Source organism: Gopherus evgoodei, chromosome 4 (assembly GCF_007399415.2).
Source record: "Gopherus evgoodei ecotype Sinaloan lineage chromosome 4, rGopEvg1_v1.p, whole genome shotgun sequence".
Classification (NCBI taxonomy): domain Eukaryota; kingdom Metazoa; phylum Chordata; order Testudines; family Testudinidae; genus Gopherus; species Gopherus evgoodei.
The window spans coordinates 140,351,105-140,376,103 of record NC_044325.1 but is presented as its reverse complement, the minus strand read 5'-3'; the positions used below and the strand labels follow the sequence as shown (position 1 = coordinate 140,376,103).

The following is a 24,999-nucleotide window of genomic DNA, read 5'->3' as shown; positions in this document are numbered from 1 at the left end:
AAAGCTGTTTTAAAATGAATGTTTTCAGGCATTTTGAGACTGATCATGAGAGGTGCTGAGCACCCATAACTCTTGTTGTTTTCTGTGAGAGTTGCATGTGCTCTGCAACTCTCAATATCTGGTCCTTTGTATATGTATTTTCTCCTTGAGTATCTCACGTTATTCCCCAAGGGTCTGGTAATAAGAGCTGCTGTGTGTCTGTGCAAGCCCTCAATTACCATTGACTTCGAAGGGCCCTGAAAGTGTTGAGCACCTTGCAAGAGACACTTTGCAGGACTGGGCCATAAAAATGGACACATGACACTATTACTATTACTACCATTTTTTCCAGTGCTGGTTATCTTGAATTAGCATTAATAGAAACGATGTGCATATTAAAGGAGAATATATACACCCTTTAGTCCCCTGTTTAGATGTGGGCTTCGGGTTTTCTGGGAAACAAGGGTTAATTTAAAATCACCGTTCATTTTGAAAGGTATCTTCTGTGCACATATATCAGGGAGTAGCCGTGTTAGTCTGTATCCACAAAAACAATGAGGAATCCGGTGGCATCTTAAAGACTAGCAGAAAGCTTATGCCCAAATAAATCTGTTAGTCTTTAAGGTCCCACTGGACTCCTTGTTGTTACTGTGCACATACTCTTCATACACTTTTTTTTTTTAACTAAATGTTCTGTGTTCAGAAACATCCTCCTGGTTGTTTAATACTGTTCAATACATATCTAAAATCATAGATGTAGCCACAATGTTAAGACTTCTGTATTAACAACTCTTTATGAATTATATGCAATGGGTGTGATGGAATATATTTTGAGCCATTACAGTATATATGTTATGCTTCTCCTGCCAAGAGGTTTATTCTATGTATGTGACAATGCACCTCCCACTTACACATCATATCTTTCATCCAAGGTTCCCGCAGGGTGTTTTACAAATATTCTTTCGTTAAGCCTCATCTGGGGCTTTATACTTTATGGATAGGTAAACTGAGGTACACAGCCATGCAGTGTCTTGCCTAAAGTCTCTCACAGCAAGTGATGGAGCTGAAAATAAAACGCAAAAGTCTTCCCTCTCAGTCCCTTGCTTTAACTACTAGTCCTCACTCCCTCTGACCAATTACATTTGCCCTTCAGTAAGTGAACATACCTCAAGATCAAGAAATCTTGTTTTTCATAAAGGTCATTTTCCAGCTTGATAGACTGAGTAGAACCGAGAGTAACACCAAACCCGCATGATATACTCTCCTCCCCTTTCTCTCTCTGCATGCCCTTGCCTGCTGCTGCCTTAGTTTTAGTTTTAACTTTGCTGCAATTTGTTATTGGTCAGCACCATTTTGCAGGACATGAGGAACAGTGTGCATTTGAGCTCCCTCCTCCACACTCCCAGAGCAGAGCATCAGTGATTTCATAGGGCTAGTGCATGAAACAGGAACTGAAACTGACCATAACAGCGAAAGTGAGTATAGATAGTATTCTCGAATACACAGGCAAGCAAACTGAAGAAATGGTGAGAATTGAGCCCTAAATGTTAATATGAATTCTTCCTATTGTTATGAGCTGGGTGAAAGTTTATTATGGGTTAAGTTAAAACCCCTTTAAAATGATGTGTGACTGTGCCCTTCCCTTAAGGTAGTTGTAAGAAACACTTGAGGGGCCACACCTAAAACAAGGCCTGATAGAATCTGCTCAGAAACTAACACCATGTCGGGGGGGTTCCATTGGATATTGTGATCAGGAGTAAAGGGGTGAGTGTGTGAGTAAATGAGAGAGAGAGAGAGTGTGTGCGTGCGTGAGGGAAAGCAGAAGACATGGATACTAAGAACAGAGAGAGAGGCAGAGGCAAAAACACGAAAGCCAAGAAGTAGCTGGTGAGCCCTGTGTGACCCTAGAAAAGCTAGAGAGAGCTCTTTTGGGTCTGTTGGCTAGAGAGGTTTGGGGCTGTAAGCTCAGGGCATGTCTTCACTAGCCAGCGCATTAATGTGGCTGTGTAGTCACGGCACCGTGCTGGGAGAGAGCTCTCTTGGCACTATAAAAAGAAAAAAAAAAAACACCTCCACAAAGGGAGTAGCTACCAGCACTAGTGCACTGTCTACACTGCCACTTTACAGCACTGAAACTTGCAGCACTCAGGAGGTGTTTTTGCACCCCCCTGAGCAAGAAAGTTGCAGCGCTGTAAAGTGGCAGTGTAGACAAGACCTAAGAAACTTGTCTTGTTTTTCGTTCCTCCTGCATTCGCAGAAGCAGAACTTTGTACGTTCTTTGTAAATAAACAAGATTGAATCAAAGAAATATCTGACTACCACTGAACATCTCCAGGGCCCTGAACTTTGACTAGCCACTTGGGTCAAAAAGAGGCGACAGTATTAGAAAATAGTTCAGAACTATTGAGACATGTATAATACTTTGCAGTTATGTAGGACTTTTCAAGTGAGGATCTCAAAGCACACTACAAAGATAAGTATCATCCCCATATACATGGGGAAAGAGCCGTAGAGAGGTTTAATGACTTGATCAAAATCACACATTAAGTCATGGTCAATATTGGGAATAGAACCCATTTCTCTGGACTGCCAGCCCAATTTCCTGTCCACTGGACTGGATTGCCACACAGGCATAACCAAATGATTCTTTGGCCCACGTGAATATAAATGCCTATACTGTAGGTATGTGTACACATAACATCATTTGTATATAAACCTTTCCTTTCCAGGTCACCTGCATAACATGCAACTACAAATCCAACACCATTGAGCCCTTCTGGGATCTTTCCCTGGAATTCCCTGAACGCTATCACTCTATTGAGAAAGGGATTGTCCCCGTTAACCAGACAGAGTGCATGCTGACAGAAATGTTGGCCAAGTTCACAGAAACAGAAGCTCTGGAAGGGAGGATATATGCGTGTGACCAATGCAACAGTAAGTGAAGTGCTGATGCTTTACTTGCAGCTTAGATACACTGTCCATTGTTCCTGGTAAGAGATGTTCATAGTGCACTTTTGTGTGTGAAAATCTATATATTGGTACCTCGATGCATGTGTGAGAGAGGAGTGTTTGTGTTATGTTTAAAAAAAAAAAATACCCACACCCTTCATCGCTACTCTGTTCTGGTGCAGGTTCTTCCTGTTGGTTGCACCTTCTGTGTACCAGTTCAGAACTGATCAGCTGCTCCTTTTATCATTCCTTACATTCAGCAGCACAGATTGCTAAGATTATATTTTGACCCCATCGAGAACTGCTCCCTCCTATTATGACTTCCTTTAGTTGGTTGCTTCCTCTGCCCCACTTAAAAGTCACAGTAAATTGGGGGAGAATGGTGAGATTGTGGAGGTGGGTACAAAAGGCAGTTTATCATCTTCTTTTCTTCCCTGTCATGGCAGAGATGAACAAACTATCCTGGGCAGGTGTGTTGTTACTTGTCCTTCAGTATGTGAGTTTTAATGTAGTCTTGGTAAGTTGCAGTCAGGGCTGGCTCCAGGGTTTTTGCTGCCCAAAGGGTGCGGGGGGGGGGGAGGGAAGCCGCGATCGGCGGCAGCTCCACTACGCCGCTTTCTTCTTCGGCGGCAGCTCCACAGCGCCGCTTTCTTCTTCGGCGGCAGGTCCTTCCCTCCAAGAGGGACCGAGGAACCCGCCTCCATATTGCTGCCAAAGAGCCCGACGTGCTGCCCCTTCCCCTTGGCTGCCCCAAGCACCTGCTTGCTGAGCTGGTGCCTGGAGCTGGCCCTGGTTGCAGTGTAGGCTTAGCATCATGTTTCCTTCAGGCACGGTAGACTTGAGCATTTTTATCTCTGTAGCTGTAGTTTTCAGGCAAACAGTTCTACAGAGCCACCATGTCAGAGAAGAGATGCTCACCTTTCTTTGTTACTAGTAGGTGTCTTTAGCAATGAGCTGAAATTGCTATTTGACTCTCAAATTACTGTATTCCCTCTTACGTGAATGTGTGCATCTCAGTACTCTCATTTAGAATATCTCTCTTGTTAGCTTTCCTGGTGGTCTGAGGATTAATATTAGGGCAGGATGAATACTGCAAAAAACTTTCCGAGAACATTTGCTTACATTTTTGAATGAAGTAATTTTGAGCTTGTGAATAATCATGCGGTTTAGTTCTACTGGCATCCACGTTCACCAAAACTGAATTTAAAATTCTGACACATGATTATTTATGATGGTGTCATTGTATGTTCATCCAGTTGAAAGGAAATAGAGTGACTTATTTGACCTGTCACAACTAATCGGCACAGCTGAAATAGCAAACATTTGTGTGGCATGATTTGCAATCAGTATTTTTTAATCACAAATTTATTAATTACTTCAAATAAAAAATCTGAGGAAATAGCCATCTGCTTGTGGATAGTCTGTAAGAAAAAGAGGGAACTAATTGCATCAGATAAACTATTTGCTGTGAATCGTTCACACAAATCTGATCAGTATTCAGTTTGGCTTGCGTCTTAGCCTTGTATTCTGCAGTTCTCGTTTGTGCAGACCTTAAGTTTGCTGATGTAGGTGCCTTATAATTGAATTGGATAAAGAAGCATTAACTGGAAAAAAGCAAATCCTAGCAGGAGGCAGCAGTCCTACCCGTGGATGCCAAAAATCATTGGTGGTACTGCCTGTCAGAAGTGACAGAGAAGGAGCAGCCCATCTGTTCTGAATTGGTGCAGTGAGATGCAGAAATCCACTTAACAGGTACATTTCTTATTGGAAGCTCTGGCTGTCACCTGTCCATTTTTTATTTATTTATTTATTTATTCCCCTAAGCTGTGTCCTCTGTGCCCTGGAGAAGTTGACAGGTTCCGATTAGGAACAAAAGACTCTCCTCTCACCCACTTTTATCCCATCTTTTGTTGATACATTTTAAAATAAAGTCTTTACTATGGAGTAAACTTGCTTCCTTATGCAGGCACATTTCCCTTCTGCCCTACCAGGACTTGGTATCTTCTTGAAAGCTCTCATCTCTAACTCGATTCATATGAATGTCATCCTCCTCCCTCGCCCACCAAAGATAGTGAAGTGCGAGATTACTTGCTCCATCTATGCAGTGTGATAAGTGGGTCAAATCAGTGTGTCAGTAGAACACAGTGCCAGATTTTGCAAGCTGATATTCAGTCCTTTTGGATGGAGGTAAAAACGAAAATGTTGAAGATAGGAATGGATTGTGTAGGGTGTTGCATATAACGGTTTAGCTCTAGTGAGTTCCAAAAACAAACAAATAGACCTTTTCCTTCTCCCTCTTCCCCACCTTTGGTAATTCCTTCAAATTGAAAAGTTTGTCTTAATATTTGCTGTTTTACATTTTTTTTTAAGCAACGTAAAATATCTCATCTTAGTCTCTTGAGAAACCACGTGTCACACATTTAAGATAGACTGTGCTGCATAAAGTCAACTAGCCAAAATGACTATATGCTATACTTCGTCCTTGTTTGAATGCTGAGTTACCAAAGGTCTGTTATGAAGCAGTTATCTCTGTATTCTCTTTATAAAAAAATAGAGCACATCATTTCAGGACCTCTGCTTTCAATGGGTAGGGGTGGAGGTGTTCGCTAGATATATACTAGAGTGGCTTTTTATTTTATTTTAGTTTTGCTTTGAAACTACTTTCCTTCCACCTCAGTTTGTTAGCAACTCGCTTAAGCATGAAAATGATACCCCACTGGGAAACGTTATGTTTTTTCTTTGTTGTTATGGTTAAAAGTGGGATAAGTCGAATTCTATGAAGATTAATTAGTAGAATACAAGCAGAGTTAATAAACATTGGTTTAGTTTTTAGATACAAATTCAGAACTCCTTACTTGGCTTTTACAAAGTCCTGATGCAATAAGGGCAACAATTTTGCCTGAGCAATTATGTGAGTAAAGATGGAGAGGCAATCATCGGGATTTGCCCCTCCATTGTAGTTTAATTCAAACCTGTTTAAGGTGAAGTACAAAGAACGCTTATAGAATGTAGCTTTTTCTAATTCTCTTCTCTCCCATCAAAGAGAGCTACTTCTACTGGGTTTATGGGGATGGTTATATTTTTAATTTAATAAAAAATCTGCTAGTTGATAGAATGTAAATAGTGGCTAAGAATCCTTTTGATTCTTTCACTGTTCATTCTCAAACTGCTTTTGTTGTAGGAAAAGTGTTGATTGTGGCACCTTCATTGTATTGTAATCTGTGCTCTGCAGTGGTAGCTCCACTCAATGCTGTACCGAATCACTCCAATTAGAATAAATTATTTTATTCTTGTCGGTTGTACTTTATGGCATGGATTACAACACTCCAAAGTAGAATCCATGCTCTGCAAACCCTCAGCTCAAGGCAGCATAAGGAGCTACCTCTTAATTTTACATTCCTGTTACTGATCAAAATTTTACTTTAAAAAATTGGAAATAGAAGTTGACAGTGAATGGTTGTGGAGATGAGAACTTAAGGGCCTCTGTTTTCCATTTGCTTACCCAAGCCGCACACCTTACTACCCCTTTGCTTTTATTCTCCCACTCTCACCTCCATTCTTTCCCTTGTGGACCCCTACACTTGAAACTGCATCTTTGATCCAGTCACCAGGCCTTCACCGTATTCTCCTTCAAGTGGCTTCTTAAAACACATCTTTTCCATTTAGCCATATACACCTTACCCTCCCCCTCACAGTCACAAGTGAAAAATCTTCCAGATACACACATTGCTAACCCACAGTAACCACATGATCTTACTATGGTAACCCTTGTCCTCACTATGTTGGTTGCAATTTCTTGTCAAACAAATTGTCAAAATTATCTTAGACTATCAGCTCTTCAGCACAGGAACACTGTCTTCTATGTGCCTGTAAAGCTCCGTACACGGTTCTGGTGCTGTATTAAAAAAAAAAAAAAGTGTCCACAATGTTTTTCAATAACTTGGGGACAACCTAGCATTATTTAGCAGTTGAAACTAGCTGTATGCTCTATGGCCCCAGCCATCTCTTTATCAGCCCTGTTGTACATCGCAGTGTGAAATGTTAACAGAAGCAGCTTGAAACTGATAACTGAAGGCATGAAGATTATAAGCAGCACAAAATGTGAAGTTGTGAATATTTTAAACAGCATGGTTTCCCATTCCAACAAAGCCATGGGGTTGGAATCCTCCTGCTTAGAAGTTGCAGATGCAGGTGTTGTAAGCAAAACTTCCCCTGCTGTACCTCTATCCTTATCCGCTTTGTATTTCACTGGTAAGTCTTTGCTGTGAGCTGACCTGACTCTAAAAAGAAAGTTTGTAATGTGCCGCTTCCTCTTTTGAAGATAGTTTACAACCCAACCTATGTTTTATGCTCTTCTTAAATTTTTTGTAGGCAAACGACGGAAGTCTTCTCCTAAACCTCTTGTTCTGAGTGAAGCTAAAAAGCAGTTAATGATCTACAGACTACCTCAGGTCCTCCGGCTGCACCTTAAACGATTCAGGTGAGTTTTGCGGGCCACAGGTAGTGTTTAGCATGTGAAATAATTGCATGGAAAATATGTGATTGGTTCATACACACTATGAAATTCTCTTATTTCCTGCATAGTGCAAGCAAATAAAACATCTTACATGCAGCAAATGTTTAATTCACAGCAAAGAATGCTTGTGTACTCAGTGTACTGTCCTTATTAAGATGGGTAGCTTGCTCTTAGGCTACATTTCCGCTACAAGCGAGAGGTGCGATTCCCTGGCTCATGTATACATACTTGTGGTAGCTCTCATTGAGCCAGTGCAAGTATAAATATCAGTGCAGCCGCAGTGGCATGGGTAATGGTGGAACAACTGAGCCATGCCAAGTACAAACCCACCTGAAACTGGCAAGTTATGTACTCGGCTCAGCTCACGCGTGCTTCTACTGCCACTACTCATGCTACTGTGGCTGAACTGCTATTTATATTTGGACTATCTTGATGAGGGCTAGCACGAATGTGTGTACACGAGTGGGAGAATCACACTCCTACCTCTGTTGTGTAGACATGGCCTTAATGTTTTGAGAATACAAACACTGGTCAGCTTGTGTAAGTATTAATATAGTACAACTGTGTATCCTTTGTGCAGTGCATTCAATGCCTGCCTGAGTTTGCAGCAGCCTGAAACAGCTCCAAAAGTTTCAAATTGACTCTGTTCATTCAATGACATTTCTGATTATGACCATTTAGATGTCAACCTTATCTATTAAGCGCTGATAAAAGCATGCAAGAAAAGATGGGGATAATCCTGAAAAGTTGCAGTCAAATGAGAGTAGCATACCCATTTTGTGGTAGGTCTTCATCTATGGAACTTGCTCCCCCTGGTAATTTATCTGACCCTCCCACTTTTGCCACTTCTAAGTCATATTTTTGTTCTTTTTTTTTTTTCTTTATAGTTCCAGCATCTGTTATATTATGGTTGGAAAGTGTCTTTTTGACTGATAAACCCAGCCCCAGTGTAATTGTTATGGGGGAGTTTGCTTAATATTTGGGGAAGTTTATATCCATAACTGAATCTCGTAAGTGGTGCTCAGACAACACTTATATGGGGCTATATTAGACTTAGAGCATTTCCTGGGATTATTTCACACCAATCTACAAACTATAGTAGACTTCAGAGTGGGAGCAAGAAGAAAAACGTATTTAATGTCTACCTCTCCCCAGCAGTGAGAATTCTTCAAAATCTCTTAGTAGCAGCAGGTTACTGGTCCCATCCCCACTTTTCCCCAGTTCCCTACCACTTTATTTCTTTGTAAAGTCCTTGAGTGTCTGGGGGGGGTTTATTTTGATTGCATGCATTTGTGTTGCAGGTGGTCTGGACGTAATCACCGTGAGAAGATTGGGGTCCATGTCCTCTTTGACCAGGTATTAAACATGGAACCTTACTGCTGCAGGGACTCTCTCTCCTCTCTTGACAAAGAGACCTTTGTCTATGACCTCTCCGCTGTGGTGATGCATCATGGTAAAGGGTTTGGCTCAGGACACTACACAGCATATTGCTACAACACAGAGGGAGGTGCGTGTGCCTTATTACTGGGGAAACAGATTTTAAAAGTCTGTTCAATATTTTGTTCCATAGACTTAGTGTATTTTAAAGGTTTATAGTCAGAGTTGTTTTAAATAAAATTTCTTGCCATTCCATAGCTTTATTTCCAGAGCATATTGCTAGTAGCATGTATCTGCATAAGGACCAAAGACTGCTTTTCCTTTCCCTCCCTTGTAGCCCACGGGGATGGCGTTACTGCTTGCTTTGTAACATCAGCGTTTCATTTTCTTGTGCTACGTAACTTGATTGTGCTGCTCTGATTGGCATCTTTCTGACCCTACTTGGGATGGGAAGAAGATAACACAGAAAATGTGCTGAAACTGATGCTGGACTTTTCATGAATAATATCCATAATGTTTTTTCTAAATTCCTGAACACTTATCTCTTTCCACAGCATGGGTATTGATATTATTCTTCCCCACCTTATTACAGAAAATGGAGAATTATAACTGTGCCTGTCTTGAAAGTTTGTAGTTTTCATTAGTTGAAGAGGTATTTTTAGGATATTAATATAAAATGAAGTTACAGCTCAACTAGATAGTGGTAAACAGCATAGAAATGCTGTGAAAGCCTGCTAACCTGCAGGTTAAAAAACCCCTCTTCTCCCTCTCCCCTGAAAATTCCCATTTCTTGTGATTTTTTGTTTTTGTTTTGGGTTCATTTATAAGAGACAATCAAAAGGATTAAGGTCTTGTTACTAATGTCCTTTTTCTTCCTTTGGTTCCTAGGTTTTTGGGTCCACTGCAATGATTCCAAACTGAATGTATGTAGTGTGGAGGAGGTGTGCAAAACCCAGGCCTACATTCTTTTTTACACTCAAAGAACAGTGCAGGGCAAAGCAGGAATCTCAGAAACACAACTCCAAGCTCAGGTGCCGTCCAGAAACAGTGATGAGGACAGAAGACTGACATTCCCATGATGGGAAGCATTAATAACTCAACTGACTCTCTCAGTTTTTTAAACCATTGGTGTTCACACATCATTCCTCTTTGTAGGAATAAAGGCTTACTGCAAGAACAGATCAAATCCCCATGTTTGCCACTGCAGGGTCCAGAAAAATGTGCACCAGGCTGTGCAATTCCATCATATAAAATTGTAGTCAGAATCTTTTTTTTTAATTGGTAAAACTCACTTTCCTCAAAACAGCCATCGATGCCTAGTATCATTCATCTTATTTCAAACAGAAATTAAACTAAGCATGTAAAAGTAAGTACAACCCAATTGTTCAACCAGAATACAAACCTATCAAACAACTGACTCCCAAATTCGCTAGTAATTAATACTGATTACAAAAAAAAATCTCCAGAAAAAAGAAGTACAGTAGAATCTCATTTAAGCTTCATTCCCTTGCTGTCAATTATATTCTCTGGTGTGAATCACTTACCCAATCTCTTCCCACCTGGGTTTATCCAAATGACTTGAGTTTCCCCAAAATATCTTGAAGAGGTGGAGTTGTACTTTTCCAAAAGGCATTCTTGCTGGAGGGCATTCTAAGGCCCTTTGCCCTAGGCCTTACATTATCTGTAAGTGTTGAAAGCATTTTGAAAACAGATTAGTGCAGACAGAACAACGCCAGTAGAGGAAGGGACTAGCAACGGGTCATTTTCTTAGTATTGACAGGGCCTAAATATAGCATTGGTACACACGTGGCAGCCTTTTTCTTGAACTGGACTGGATGGGCTTGGAAATTGAGTGTTCACTTCTGATATGGAACGTGATCAATGTGGTTCTGCTCTGGAGAGAGAGCATGTAAAAGTGGAACCTTCTGACTGATCAGATCTGCCCCCTGTACATGTTCAGAATCCTGTCTGCAGACACTAGCAGCAAAAATAAGTGTGAGTCATTTTTTACTCCTGTTAGCAGTAAAGTGCCAACACAGCTATAGGGGAGTGGGTTCGATTTTGTTTCTTTTTGTGCATAAACAGAATTGCTTACTAAATTCCAATCTGTTACACTTATGCAAGTTTGAAGACAGTGAGGTTGCATAGACATTATGGAGGGTAGAATTTGGCCAGCCACATCTTTATTTCAAGTGATAGCTTAGCTCTCAAATCCCAGTTTGAGTTTGCAGAACTGCAGACTTGTAAAAATATCTTTATACTTGCAATCTGAGCTTGATCTAGAAATCACTGAAACACAGCAACCATGGGACCTCATGGTACCATTTTTAGTCCCTTTTCTCAGTAGAACCACACTTAAAACATTTATTTAGTTTGAGGATTGTGCTGTCCATGTTCAATTTTAGAGATCAGACTTGAGACTTTGAAAGAGGTTCTCTTGTTCCCTGTGCAGTCAGTCTTGTTTGGTGGAGATGGCTAAGGTGGAAACAATTTAAAAATCCAGTGTTCCTGTGGGATGTTTTAAACCTCAGAAATTTAAACTTAGAATCCAGGCAAAAAGTCCTGAAATTATTGGTTTTCCTTCTTTCCCTATTTCCTTTTATTCTTCTCAGCATTTGCCCATCATACATAAACTAATTGGCAGAGCCAGCCCATCCTGTTGTTCTAAAGGGTGGGATAAATTTCCTGAAGTAATACCCTCTTGCCATTGCCACTATCGTGACAATTAACCTCCTGTCTTAAGGGCAAAACAGACTCTCTTCTCAGGTTGTTGTTAATCACTCCAACTATCCAGAAGGGAGGGAGGGAGCAGTATGGCAGGGCAGGCAACCAACCAACTCCTTTCCTGTCTCCAGAGCAAAGACTGAGTGTGTCACCTCAAGGAGACACTGGTCTTCATTGTCCTGAGGAGTGGGAGTTGCTCAGGAATCCATGTTTCCTGTATGTCTGAGCAACGTATTGCTTTGGAGACTACAAAAATTGCCTGGTTTTGTTTTGCTAGTAACTGTAATTTCAGAATTCTACAGTTTTACTCACTGGAGGCAAAGCAATCTGAGGCAGTCCCATAAGTGCTAATGAAATTGTTTGGGTTTTTTTTAAAGCCTTATCTGTAACTAGGCTTGGAAGGATTTGATTTTTATTTCTTATGAATTCTGACAGGTATTTATTTCCTACATGTATGTACTGATTTTTTGGGGGGCAATTCAAGGAAATAAAAAGAAACCTCATAGATAGTAACTCTTTAAAATGTAATGGGCCAAATTAAGGCAGAATGTAAGCAGATTCAACTGCACTGAATTCACTGCAGTCCAAATGTGGCCCAGGGAATGTAAAAGTTGAGCTCTGTAAGATTTTGAAACAAAATCATGCAGTTGTGATTATGAAATATTTATAAGCATGATTGGTTCTTTGCTAATACAAAAAGTACATACTTATTAGTCCAAACGATATGATCTTTTCCAAAGCACTGCTTATCCTTCCAAGCCTATCAATACTTTTAAGATGAAATTGGATCCGTTATTTAACAGAAAGTAGATTATTTGCTTTTAAACTGCAGATTCACAGTTGACCATGACTGATGACCATAATGGCAAATTTACGTTCTGAAAACTCCTGCCATGGTAACCCTGTTATAAAAAAGTCTGTGATATAAAGGCAAACCACAATGCAGCATTACAATTGTTACTGCAGTGAGCCTAGACTTATCACTATGAATGCTCATCTTTTGACTGAGTGTGTTGCATTAATATTTGAATTCAGGTAGTAATACAGTTGTCACTTGAATTGAGTAGGTTGCAGAGAGGGAAGGGAGGCTGGAAGGAGGATGTACATTTAGCCATCAATGTATCAGCTTTCCCAAGCAGATTTGTAGCATTTGCTGTTGACATCTTTTGAGATTAGTGGCCTCTCCATATGACATTAACCCAGTAGTGCTGAGATGTGGTGAAATTGCAGTCAGGAAAAATGACTTACCCTGGTAGGGAAGGAAATAATTATACTTTAAATTAAACTTGCTTTTTCCAACACTGTGAGGTTTCTGTAATATTTAGCTTTTATTTGGAAGCGATAGCGTATAGCATTTTTTATGCTGTTTTGGTTTAGATTTGTCTACTGCAGGCTTCTTCATATAAGCATCGCCCAGTGCTCCTGCTGCACTGTACACTGTTTTATAGTGTCCTGGTTGCCAGAAATTCTGATTGGAAGTTACGTGTCTAGGTCAATAAGATGAAGATGTTATTTGCAATTACAGTGAAGTCCACTTAAGTGAAAGCTTGACAGAAGTGTAACCTATAAAATAAACTTTGACCCTCCTTAATTCTATGAGTCAAATTATGCTCAGACACTGGCATATATTTAGAGTAGCTCAGCTGAAGTCAATTGAATTACTCCCGATTTAGGTCCCTATCCTGCAAACACATAACACATGGGAGCTACCTGAATCATGCAAGTAGTTCTATTTACTTTAATAAGACTATTCATGTGCGTAGTTGTGTACATGCTAAGTGTTGGCAGAATCAGCTCCTTAAATCGGTGTAATTAAGAGCAGAATTTGGTCCTGTATGTGTAGCTAAAATTCTTCAATTTAAAAAAGAAAAAATGGTTGGAGCAGGCTAATATCTCAATTCTTTTTTAACGACTGGATGAATAAGAAATTATGCCTGCTCAGTACCAATTTATTAGCTTGATGGAAACCCTTTGCAAAAGGTCGCTGCTGCATATGCAAAAACAAGGATGTCGATGGCCAAATTTGTGGGGCTCTGGAGCAGCAACTAATGCTAGCCTTAAACCTTAGAGTGCTACAGTAGATGAAAAATAATTGTCACCATTTTTTCTGTCCTACCTTTGCTCCTGTGGCTTTCTAGGAGCCCAATCCTGTCAGGTGAATAGAGCCTCCTGAGAGGCTTGTTGTGCTGAGCAACAGCCAAAGCTAATGGGAATTGAACGTGATTGGCACCTTACAGGATAGGGCTCTAGAAGCATAGGAAGCTGCTGTAAATTAATGAATTACTTATACTCGTAGGTATGTGCAACCTGAAATATGGAGGCACCACCAGCACCTCTTTAATATATTTAAATCTTAAGTAAACCCGCTTTATTTCACTTAGTTTTTTAAAAATGAAAATCTTAAAATTTACAACTTCATGGTCAGGTTAAGTCCCAAGGTCTGCTAAGGTAGTTGGAAAACATTGTTTTAGGCGAACTTCACCACTAGCAAGTTAATTACAACTACTTCCCGATACATTACTCTCTTACTGCCTGCACTGCCAAGTTAAACTATGCACTGGACGAAGAGGAGTTTGAATGCAAAATATTGAAAGCTGACAAAGTTTTTTGTTATCTACTGACTACATGAACTCTAGTTTGATAACTTCAAACATTGTCACAGGTGAGGCAGTAGATGGAATAATGCATATTAAACAGTCTGGGACTGAGCTGTCATATTGGAATTGTTCCTTCTGGGTGACAGTACCACCTCCACACAATTAAGAACTTCCAGACATCTTTAGTGTAGAAATAAAATTGGAAATGGTAAAAATGTTAAATGTGTCCTATGGACTCGTAAGCAGAGATTATTTTTGTTTTTAAAAGCCAAGGCTTCTAGTATAAATAGTCTCTCTGCCATACAGCTCTGTTTCTGACAGAATATGCTTAGTTACCTCCCAGTGAGAGAGACAAGCAAGTGGGTGTTGGCTGTCATCAAAATACCCCAACATAAAATGGGAGAGGTCGACAGTATTACAGAATGAAAAATTTAAAAAAAAAGGGGGGGGTGGAATGGGAGACTGGGAAATGGGTTAGTTTTACCTACTGATAAAGCTTTGTGAACTAATTTTTATATGATTCATTAAATTTGGTGCCTTGTATCCAATTACATTTTGCATGGGACCGAAAAGCTGGGAGTTTTAAGAGAATTTCCCCTCTCATCATTCAAGTGGCAGACAAATCTGTATGTTTTTTACAAGTACTTTTCAGTATCATTGACATTTTTACATTTCATATCTGTATGTGAATGAAAAAAAAAAACGGTTCTTACCAGCAAGTTCAGAACTTGGTGTATTTTGGTGTACATGTCTGAAATCTCTGTGTTTGTAATAACTCAAATGACTACTTGTTCAAAGGCAGAACATGTTTGTTTTCTTAATTTTCTTTCTATGTTACTCAGGCCACTTCCAATCAGGTCAGTAAGGTTACTCCTCTCAAAACAAGAACCTTATTTATAAGACCTGTGTTATACGAGGGATAAAAACTCCACTTGTAGCATTTTGGTAGAGTAGTAGGAGTTTTGGAAAGGCCTTTCTGATTTAAACATATTGATTGATAATTGGAGACTTAAGAAGGGGGTTGGGAGGGTGGGGGGCAAGATAGTTACCTTTGCCATGGTACTATTTGCACAGATTTACAGTTAGCGGTGTAGCAAACAATCCCACAATACTGCAGTTTCATATGCAAGATGCACAATTCTTTAAGGTTGCTGAATATCTCTACTTGAACAGTTGATGGTAAAACCCAATGCCTGCTCTGAACGCTGCCTTCTTTTGTGACTAATCTCTGCACCTGGTTTGAGATTAGGCAGGGAGGAAGGAGTTGAGTAGGAATTTCTTGCCTGTGGGAATATAAAACCTAAACTTGGAGGGTTTTTGGTTTCTATTACATTGATATCCATTTATTTACAAGTGGGAATATGAAGCATTCTTGTAAGGTTTTAAATTTGTAAAACCACAGCAGTTTTCATGATCAAAAACTGCATATATTAGTTACCTGTACCAATTTGTAATTAGTTGTCTTAGTTAATTTTAGGGTATGGCTTGGGCCATCTCTTCCATTGTGCTTATTTTATTTTGTGTGTCTGTATGAGTTCCAGTTGTCCTAAGAAAAATTTGTATGGTTGGCCAAAATGCTTTCAAAAGGAATTTTTAAACTGGAACAAGTCATCTTAAAAATGTTTTCAACTTACATTTCCAAAAGGAGAAAAAAAATGACCAGCCCAGTGGGCCCAAGACTGACTTTAACCACTGTTAACTATTTATTGTTTGAAGCTTGTGCATGATACAGAATGCGTTGTAGTTATAGGGCACTGTCTGAACAGCCCTTTTATTGAATTCTGTTCAGGTTGGAGTTTGGGAAAGGGAAGGAGTTAAAAAAACAACCCATTGACAAAGCTGAAGGTGACCACTGTGAAACGTTTTGATTATATGTAGATAAGGGGCAGGAAGAGTTTAATGACAAGGGGATCAAGCAGTGAATGCTTTTTTTGTGGGTGGGTGGTGGTGGCAGCCACGATGGGCGTAAAATCCAAGCATGGAATCTGATCAGCAGCAAAATCCTAACCCTTGAGGGCCTGCCACTTACTTTTTTGTAGAATGAATGGTTGTGAATTTAATGGAAAACTGTTCCTTCTCAGAAACTATCCACTCACTTCTCTGGAGATTTAAAGAAAAATATAAAGGAAGTCACCTGCTTAAACCCCACAATGGTTAACTGTGTAAACATGTTGTGAATACTTGGAGATAGGAAAGGAATGGATAGACACAATTAAAAGCTTGTACTTGGATTTAATATTCAAAAATCATGGTTATGCATTTCAGGGTAAAAAACTATTGCCTTAGATAAGAGGGAGGAACTGAATTCTTTTCGTGTTAAAACTAAACTCTGTAGAGAACTTTCTGATGCTGGCTTTTTGCTTGACGAGCAGAAAGAACATCTAGGGCCTGGGATGGAACAGCATTTAGTGCACTTATAATTAGAGACTCAGTCTAGGAGCTTGTCTACATGGTGGGGTAATACATGCTCTGGGAGTGTATTTTTCTGAAGTCTACTGTGTATTGCACATTAATGGGCCTGATCTGCACACATTTTGTATCACTATAACCTTTGATTAGGGTTGTGTAGTTTGGTTGCTTAGTTATTTGGTTGGTTTTTTTTTTTTTTAAAAAAGTGATACGACTTCCTGTCTGTGGCTGGTGCTTATACCAGTATGGCTTATTCCCTTTCTCATTTGTGGAATAAGCCGCAGTGGTATACGTATATATCAGTATAACAGCAGCCACACTAGAGAGGAGGGGGGAATTGTACAACTTTAGCTATACCGCTACAGTTAAACTACTACAACTCTTGTGTGTAGACAAGGCCTAAAGAATGTATCTTATCAAAAGGGACAAGCTAGAGCCTTAGGTGAATCACTTTTGCTGCACTCTAGTCTAGAATCTGCCCCTTAACTTAAACAGTTGCCTAGATACATCTTGGCACCTTTCTGACTGGATAAGTAATGTTGCCTTAAGTCTGTCTAACTCAGTACTGCTGGTCTGGCAAGGCTACAACTGTATACACTCTTGCCTAATCTTCTTAGAAAGCCCTTACCACTTGACAGTACCATTCAGCCCAGCAATTAAAGTTCACATAGGTACAGATTTCCTCCGGCCTCAAATAAACCACACAAAAATGTGTGAAAACTCAACTTTGCTTAAGTGTTTGAGGGGCAATCGAGTGACCTTGATGCTGGCACCATGAGGAGCCCAAGGTGTGAAGTAGAACTGACCCGTTTTAACTTAGCTTTAAATAAGCATTTACAAATTCCGGGGGAAACACTTACTCAGTGCCATAACTATTAGTGTCCATTAAAGAGGGAGTTCATATGAGAGGAAAAACAAGTTATAAAAGTTAGTAGTTTGCCCAAAATAAAGTCCCCATCAATGTTTTTCCAATAGTCTTCCCCTTCTTCATGTTTTAAAATCTGATTTAAACAAATGTTCACATAAGAGCTAAACTCAGTTTACAATTTCTGATTGTGGATTTCCAAGCTTCTTTATGGAATAGTGATTAAGGTTAGGATTTTGAAGAGCCTTTGGATTGGCCTAATTCTTCTCCCATTAAATCAATAGGAATTACACCATTGACTTCAATAGAAGCAGTTAGACCAGGGCCAAGTACTTTTGAAAATCCCATTATAAAGTAACACTTTGCTGACTGTTCCCACAGCCAAGTGCTTGGTGATCCTTGGAAGGCTGCTGTCCTTTGCAAAGGCTGGAAAGAACAGAGTTTTCTTTTAACACTAAACATTCTCTTGAAAGCAGAAATGAAGGATGGCTGTTTCTTTTGCTTTTTAGAGTGAGAAACCCAAAGTGTGAAGGGAGGCGGGGGAGAGAGAAAAACTTGGCCAGGTTGTTGGCTTTTCAGTGACTTTTGTGAGGGCTTTAAGTCAAAGCTATGCGTAGCTGTACTACAGGCTTCTGCTACCTGATCAATAATTACATGTGCTGATACACACCATGCTCTGGTAATTAACAAGGCTGTCTTAGCTGCAAGGACTTTAATAAGTGATAGCTGAGAATCCGACTATTTCTGATAGCACGGACCAGCTGTCAGGCCAGCTCAGAGCACAGATGTATTGGTGAAGGACAGCTCCTAATCTTATGTAAGTTAAACGAACTCTATGTCAGTCAAAGGCCTGTGAAGACAACATCCAGTAACTCAACATGACGGAATTATGCACCTAGAACTGCATAACCTAGCCCCTGTTTGAACCCAAGTCCTAAGAAGAAGTTAGGGTGTTAAGTCAAAAACCTTTAGGAATCAAGTTTAAATCTATCCAATGTTCTTCGTAGGCCCCTTTTTATTTTGCGGGAAGAGGATGTGTCTCCAGTTTAGTGAGCTTTAAGTTCACAATGAGAATACTACTTCTGAAAATTTAGGCAGAAATTATTTCCAATTAACTTACTACTTGATAAAGCTGAAATTGACTTATCCTCCATCTGCTCTTAAGGGCCCAAACCAAACAGAACCCTTAATCTGTAAGCAGTGCTATGTAGGATTCCTTTGAACACAGAGTAATAGATGAACTCATGCATAAAATTCCAAAGGATCTGAAGCCATGCTGCAGTGGTGCTGCAAAATGCTCAGGGCTGGAACGTGTGCTACTGTTTGTGTAGCTGTAGCACAACAATGCTAGAAAATAGTGGTGCTTCTGAGCCTGTCCTCCATATCATCACTTTCACCTCCCATGGAATAGCCTTGCCACTATCAGCTGGATTCCAACAACTTAATGGTGGCAACTAGCAGAACCAGTCCAAGGCACTAAAATGCTATGCAACACCAAACAGCTTCTTCCCCAAGTATAACATACAATCATAATTCCTCTAAGATAAAAGAAATGCACCAGCTTTATCCTGTCTGAACATTTATCCGTGTACATTTATGGTGGTTAGAGTTTACCTAGGGCTTTTAAAAAATTGTTTTCTCTTTGAATAAATAGCTGACAAGTCCTGCTTACAACACAGGATTAGGACTTGTTCCTTTCTCTCTTGGGTGTGAAATATGAATCATGTTTTTATGATTTTTGTAAATCTTTACTCTTTTTTACACCTTGTTTTGTAAGCTGAAGTTTCCTATTAAAAGAATAAAATTCCAGTGCAGTAGAATGTCATCATTTCACACATTTTATGATAATTTAATGAGAATCTTCTAGACATGGTACAGAATTAAACTCAATATGAAACAGCTTTGCAAGTCTTGAAAATATAACTGATTAATATACATTGAGCTCAGTGGGGTGAACTGAACATACAACTAACATCTCACGAGTTAAATGGCTTCTGTTCATTGCGGAATGATAGTATGCTTGAATTAAAATACAATTTTAGAGCTGCTGCTGAACTTTTAGTTACCGAGAACAAAAGCAACAAACACCACACAACTCTTCTGATCGTCATTTTGGTCATCTTGTCACACTGGGACAAGAAGCTCTTCAGACTTGAGGCAGGTACACTTGATTCACGTCTGCAATTAAAGATCAGACAAAGGATGGGTTAGAGAGCCAAGTGTCTGGTCTAGTGTATTAAAATGGTATTGGGTGAGAAGTCACTGAAGTACTTGAGGTAATCATGTTTTCCCCTAGAATGCCACTTTGAGTTGTGAAACAACTTACTGTTCTCTTAATGGTAATGCATGGGTGTTGTTCAGTCTTGTAGCTGAATGCTATTTTAGGGCACAATATAAATACCTGTAGTTTTACAGGATCTACTTTTTTGCATGTTTACCTGGTTATATAATTATGTAGATCAAGGAAAAATCTGTGTAATTTGAATTTTGCTGTCCATTTGAAGGGCATTTTGGAGCCTAAGGTAACCTTAAAAATCAGGTCAGGGCTCACTGGATATGTCTACATCTACAATTTTGCAGCGCTGGTTGTTACAGCTGTATTAGTACAGCTGTATAGGGCCAGCGCTGCAGAGTGGCCACACTTACAGCAACCAGCGCTGCAAGTGGTGTTAGATGTGGCCACACTGCAGCGCTGTTGGGCGGCTTCAAGGGGGGTTCGGGGAACGCGAGAGCAAACCGGGGAAGGAGACCAGCTTCCCCGCGGTTTGCTCTCGTGTTCCCCGAACCCCCCTGCAAACCGCAGGGAAGGAGACCTGCTTGCTCGGGAGTTTGGGGAACGCGAGAGCAAACCGCAGGGAAGGAGACCTGCTTGCACTGGGGTTCTGGGAACGCGAGAGCAAACCAGGGAAGGAAACCAGCTTCCCCGCGGTTTGCTCTCGCGTTCCCCGAACCCCCCTGCAAACCGCAGGGAAGGAGACCTGCTTGCACTGGGGTTCGGGGAACGTGAGAGCAAACCGGGGAAGGAGACCTGCTGGATTACCAGAGAGGCTTCCTCAGGTATGCTGGGATACCTGCTTATTCCACGGAGGTCAAGAAAAGCGCTGGTAAGTGTCTATATTTGATTACCAGCGCTGGATCACCAGTGCTGGATCCTCTACACCCGAGACAAAACGGGAGTACGGCCAGCGCTGCAAACAGGGAGTTGCAGCGCTGGTGATGCCCTGCAGATGTGTACACCTCCTAAGTTGCAGCGCTGTAACTCCCTCACCAGCGCTGCAACTTTGTGATGTAGACAAGCCCACTGTAATATCCATTACTGACCATAAGGTTAGGGTGAGACTGTGCCATACATTACATTAGTCAGAATTTCTTAGATACCCAACATATTTGGAGAAGGCATAGAGACTGCACAGTATGTGGCACTTTACAAAACAACATCCCTACCCTGAGGCCTTGGCAAAAAAGGATGTAGTAGTGAGCAAATCACACTACTGCAGCTTCACCAAAGTAGGAATGAAAAAAGGAGGGGGAGGAGCTCAATCCACAGGAAATGGAAGGTTGTTGACAACTCTAAGGGGTAGTATAAAGCAGTGGAGGGGGGACTCCTACAAAGGATGCAGACACAGATTAATGCAAGTCTTTGAACTGAGACGTAGGCTCTGGAACTTTAAATAAGTCTCTTGTGCAGCCCCTTGGTCCAGTTCTAACTTGTACACTCCTCCTCCCCAAAACAGACTTGAATATTGAAGTTTGATAACTCGATACAGTGGAACCCCAATTAGCCAAAAGTGCAGTTCCCAGGACTTGACTGCAGCGTCTTCCTCTGTAGAAAATCATGCACTGCAGTCTTTTAATCCTGCCATGTGCAAAAGTTCCAGAACTTCCCATATCTATTGCTGCTCCTTTATCCAAACCCTTGATTATCCTGTTTAGTTTGGCTCCTCATTATTCAAAGAAGGACTATTTCCACACCTTCACGTCAGGTACTCACTGGCACTGCTATGCAACTGGTTGAGGAGGCATCAAATCAATGTCTGTCAAGTTTCGGGCTACCCAGACTCCAGCAGCAAAAAGCCCCAGGTTAACTATGAGGTTTCTGAAACAAATACATAGCAAGTTATATTTGTTGAAGCAACGGGTGGCCTACATTAAAGTGTTTCCTACCTAGAATACCAACTGTAAACATACAGAGCAAGACCTCCAGCATTGATGGCTTTAAAACAGTAACAAATATTAAATCTCATTGCCAAGCCTATGCTATAGCTGGAAGAAGCAACAATGTTAATTTTGGGTGGCGGTTTCCCATTTTTGCTGCCTCCTCAGGAATGGCCAGCTGTTTAGAAACCATTCTGCTCCCATCTATATTCTGTATTTCCCTTGCTTCATCCTATATTAGGGAGATTTCCATGAAAACAGGATGTTTGTCTTAAGAACTCATTTGCTCCTGATGCTTATCCCCCCTCCTATGGTAACTAGCTGCTGCCACAATTATGGCAAGCAGAATTATGACATCAGGTAGGGAATAAGCAGCAAGATCAGAGATGTTGGTAACAGAAAAAAGGCAAATGCAGAGAACAGGATTGAATTGTTTTCTATTTTTTTTTTTTAAGTATTTCAGGAGTGCATCTCCTCAACACCTGCTTAAAATTATTAGATATGCCCTGGGATGATGACTGACTAATGGCAGTGTAAGAGGATAAATGTTACCTGCCTCGTGTGTGGGATCTTTACCCTAAAGTACCAAACTCTTACTCTGAATAACAATATGTATTAAGCGCTTTAAATTTGAAAGGAAATAAACATACATTGTCAACCTCCTTACTAGATAGGAAAGGTTCTTCTCCCCCACAATCCTCCTCCCTTCTAAAGATGTGGAAGTAAAGGCCCAGGAAGGCTGCCACTTGTCCAGGGTCGCAGACCAAGACAGTAAGGCTACGTCTTCACTACCTGCCGTATTGGCGGGTAGCAATCAATTTTTCGGGGATTGATATCGCGTCTCATCTAGACACAATATATCTATCCCCGAACGCACTCCTGTCGACTCCAGAACTCCACCGGAGCGAGCGGCGGTAGCGGAGTCGACAGGGGGAACCGCGGATGTCGATCCCGTGCCGTGAAGGCGGTAGGTAATTTGATCTAAGATACTTCCACTTCAGCTACGTTGTTCACGTTGCTGAAATGCGTATCTTAGATCCATCCCCTCCCCCAGTGTAGATCAGCCCTAACAAAGCCACAAATAGATTGCAGGACTCCTGATGCCCCATCCCCTTCTCTAGCTGCAACACCACAGTCTTCCTCCTCCCAGCTGGAGGGGAACAGAACCCAGGAAGCTCTGACTGCCAGGCCCCAGTTCTGGCTACCAGACAACGGCTTCTCCTTACAGTCTCACACCTCTCAGTGTATCACTTAGAGGCCTTGCCCTATTGAGAACAATGGGGCAGACATAGCCCTGCTCCAGATAGTATCCACAATTGCATTTTTCACTGAATCCAATGCTTCCCTTTAACTAGTCTTCATCTTGCCCTGACCCAGCTCTGCCACCACCCCTTGCAGTGACCCGCTCCGGAGGCCCTCCCACCATTTGGCTTAAAGGCTTGTGTGTACCTCTCAGGCTATGGGGGGCCCAGCCTGTGAGACCAAGGCTATTCCCTGGCACATGCAGAGTCAAGGGCCTCCCTCATCTCAACTCGAGCAAGTGCCACAGAACCAGGCCTGACTCCTGGAGGGAGCCACAGGCACATAGCTCAGATCCCTGCAAGGGCATGTGAAGAGCACCTTGCCCCCACACTGAGGTCACAGCTCCCGGGTATCCCCCTTCTCCTGGCGGGGGGGGGGGGTGCTGTCACAGCTCCCGGGGATCCCCCTTCTCCCCGCTGGGGGGGGGTGTGCTGTCACAGCTCCCGGGGATCCCTCTTCTCCCTGCTGGGGAGGCTGTCACACTCCCGGGGATCCCTCTTCTCCCCGCTGGGGGGGGCTGTCACAGCTCCGGGGGATCCCCCTTCTCCCCGCTGGGGGGGTGGGGGCCACTGTCACAGCTCCCCGGGGTCCCCCTTCTCCCCGCTGGGGGGGGCGCTGTCACAGCTCCCGGGGGTTCCCCCTTCTCTGCGCTGGGGGGGGGGGCGGAAGGCACTGTCACAGAACCCGGGGATCCCCCTTCTCCCCGCTGGGGGGGGGCGCTGTAACAGCTCCCGGGGATCCCCTTTCTCCCCGCTGGGGGGGAGGTGCTGTCACAGCTCCCGGGGATCCCCTTTCTCCCCGCTGGGGGGGAGGTGCTGTCACAGCTCCCGGGGATCCCCCTTCTCCCCACTGGGGGGGAGGCGTTGTCACAGCTCCCGGGGATCCCCCTTCTCCCCGCTGGGGGGGGGGCTGTCACAGCTCCCGGGGATCCCCCTTCTCCTGGGGGGGGCCGCTGTAACAGCTCCCCGGGGTCCCCCTTCTCCCCGCTGGGAGGGGCCGCTGTCACAGCCCCCGGGGATCCCCCTTCTCCCCGCTGGGGGGGAGGTGCTGTGACAGCCCCCGGGGATCCCCCTTCTCCCCGCTGGGGGGGGGCCGCTGTGACAGCCCCCGGGGATCCCCCTTCTCCCCGCTGGGGGGGGGCCGCTGTGACAGCCCCCGGGGATCCCCCTTCTCCCCGCTGGGGGGGGGGCCGCTGTGACAGCTCCCGGGGATCCCCCTTCTCCCCACTGGGGGGGAGGCGTTGTCACAGCTCCCGGGGTTCCCCCTTCTCCCCGCTGGGGGGGGCCGCTGTCACAGCTCCCGGGGTTCCCCCTTCTCCCAGCTGGGGGGGGGCCGCTGTCACAGCTCCCGGGGTTCCCCCTTCTCCCAGCTGGGGGGGGGGCCGCTGTCACAGCTCCCGGGGTTCCCCCTTCTCCCCACTGGGGGGGGCCGCTGTCACAGCTCCCGGGGTTCCCCCTTCTCCCCACTGGGGGGGGCCGCTGTCACAGCTCCCGGGGATCCCCCTTCTCCCCGCTGGGGGGGCCGCTGTCACAGCTCCCGGGGATCCCCCTTCTCCCCGCTGGGGGGGGCTGTCACAGCTCCCGGGGATCCCCCTTCTCCCCGCTGGGGGGGCGGGAGCCGCTGTCACAGCTCCCGGAGATCCCCCTTCTCCCGCTGGGGGGGACTCGCCCCTTCCCCCCACCGCAGCGCGCTCAGCCCGGGGCCCGGCCAGGCGGCACCTGCGGAAGTCGCTCCTGTCGGCGGCGAAGCGGCAGGCGCTCCGGACCCAGTCCCGCAGCCCCTCGCGGGGGGACCCGGGGCTGCCGCTGCCTCCCGGCGCCATGGCTGCTCCGCGTGCTAGGGGCGGGGCTGCCGCGGCTCGGGCGGGCAACGGATAAAACGTCACATCCTGCTCCTGGCTCGCCCTCCTTCCGTCACTTCCGTTGCAGGGCAGAGGCGGGAAAGCGGCGTGGGAGCGCGTGGCAGCGTGGGGCGATGCGCGTGCACACGGCGCGTGCACGTACAAAGTAGGCAGCCCCGTGTAGCGCTGCATGTGCGGAGTGCAAGTGCCCGAGCAATCCGGGCGTGCAGAGTACTAGACCCCGAGCATCTGTCCCTGGGCAAAGCACAAGCCTGGGGCTAGGCCA

At 43.4% G+C, this 24,999-nt stretch overlaps 1 protein-coding gene across 9 annotated transcripts in view; it reads left to right on the top strand.

Moving 5' to 3' along the window:
* Positions 1-19,225, top strand: part of USP49 (ubiquitin specific peptidase 49) — a 58,200-nt gene extending 38,975 nt beyond the window's left edge. For 8 of the 9 annotated variants that reach the window (XM_030561453.1, XM_030561450.1, XM_030561455.1 and 5 more), the window contains 4 exons: positions 2,709-2,913; positions 7,300-7,408; positions 8,746-8,951; positions 9,710-19,225. In XM_030561453.1, the coding sequence (XP_030417313.1) occupies positions 2,709-2,913; positions 7,300-7,408; positions 8,746-8,951; positions 9,710-9,900 (711 nt within the window). In that variant the 3' untranslated portion in view covers positions 9,901-19,225. The remainder of the gene's footprint in view (positions 1-2,708; positions 2,914-7,299; positions 7,409-8,745; positions 8,952-9,709) is intronic. The other variant, XM_030561457.1, reaches the window with a different exon arrangement.
* The last annotated feature ends 5,774 nt before the right edge of the window (positions 19,226-24,999 follow it).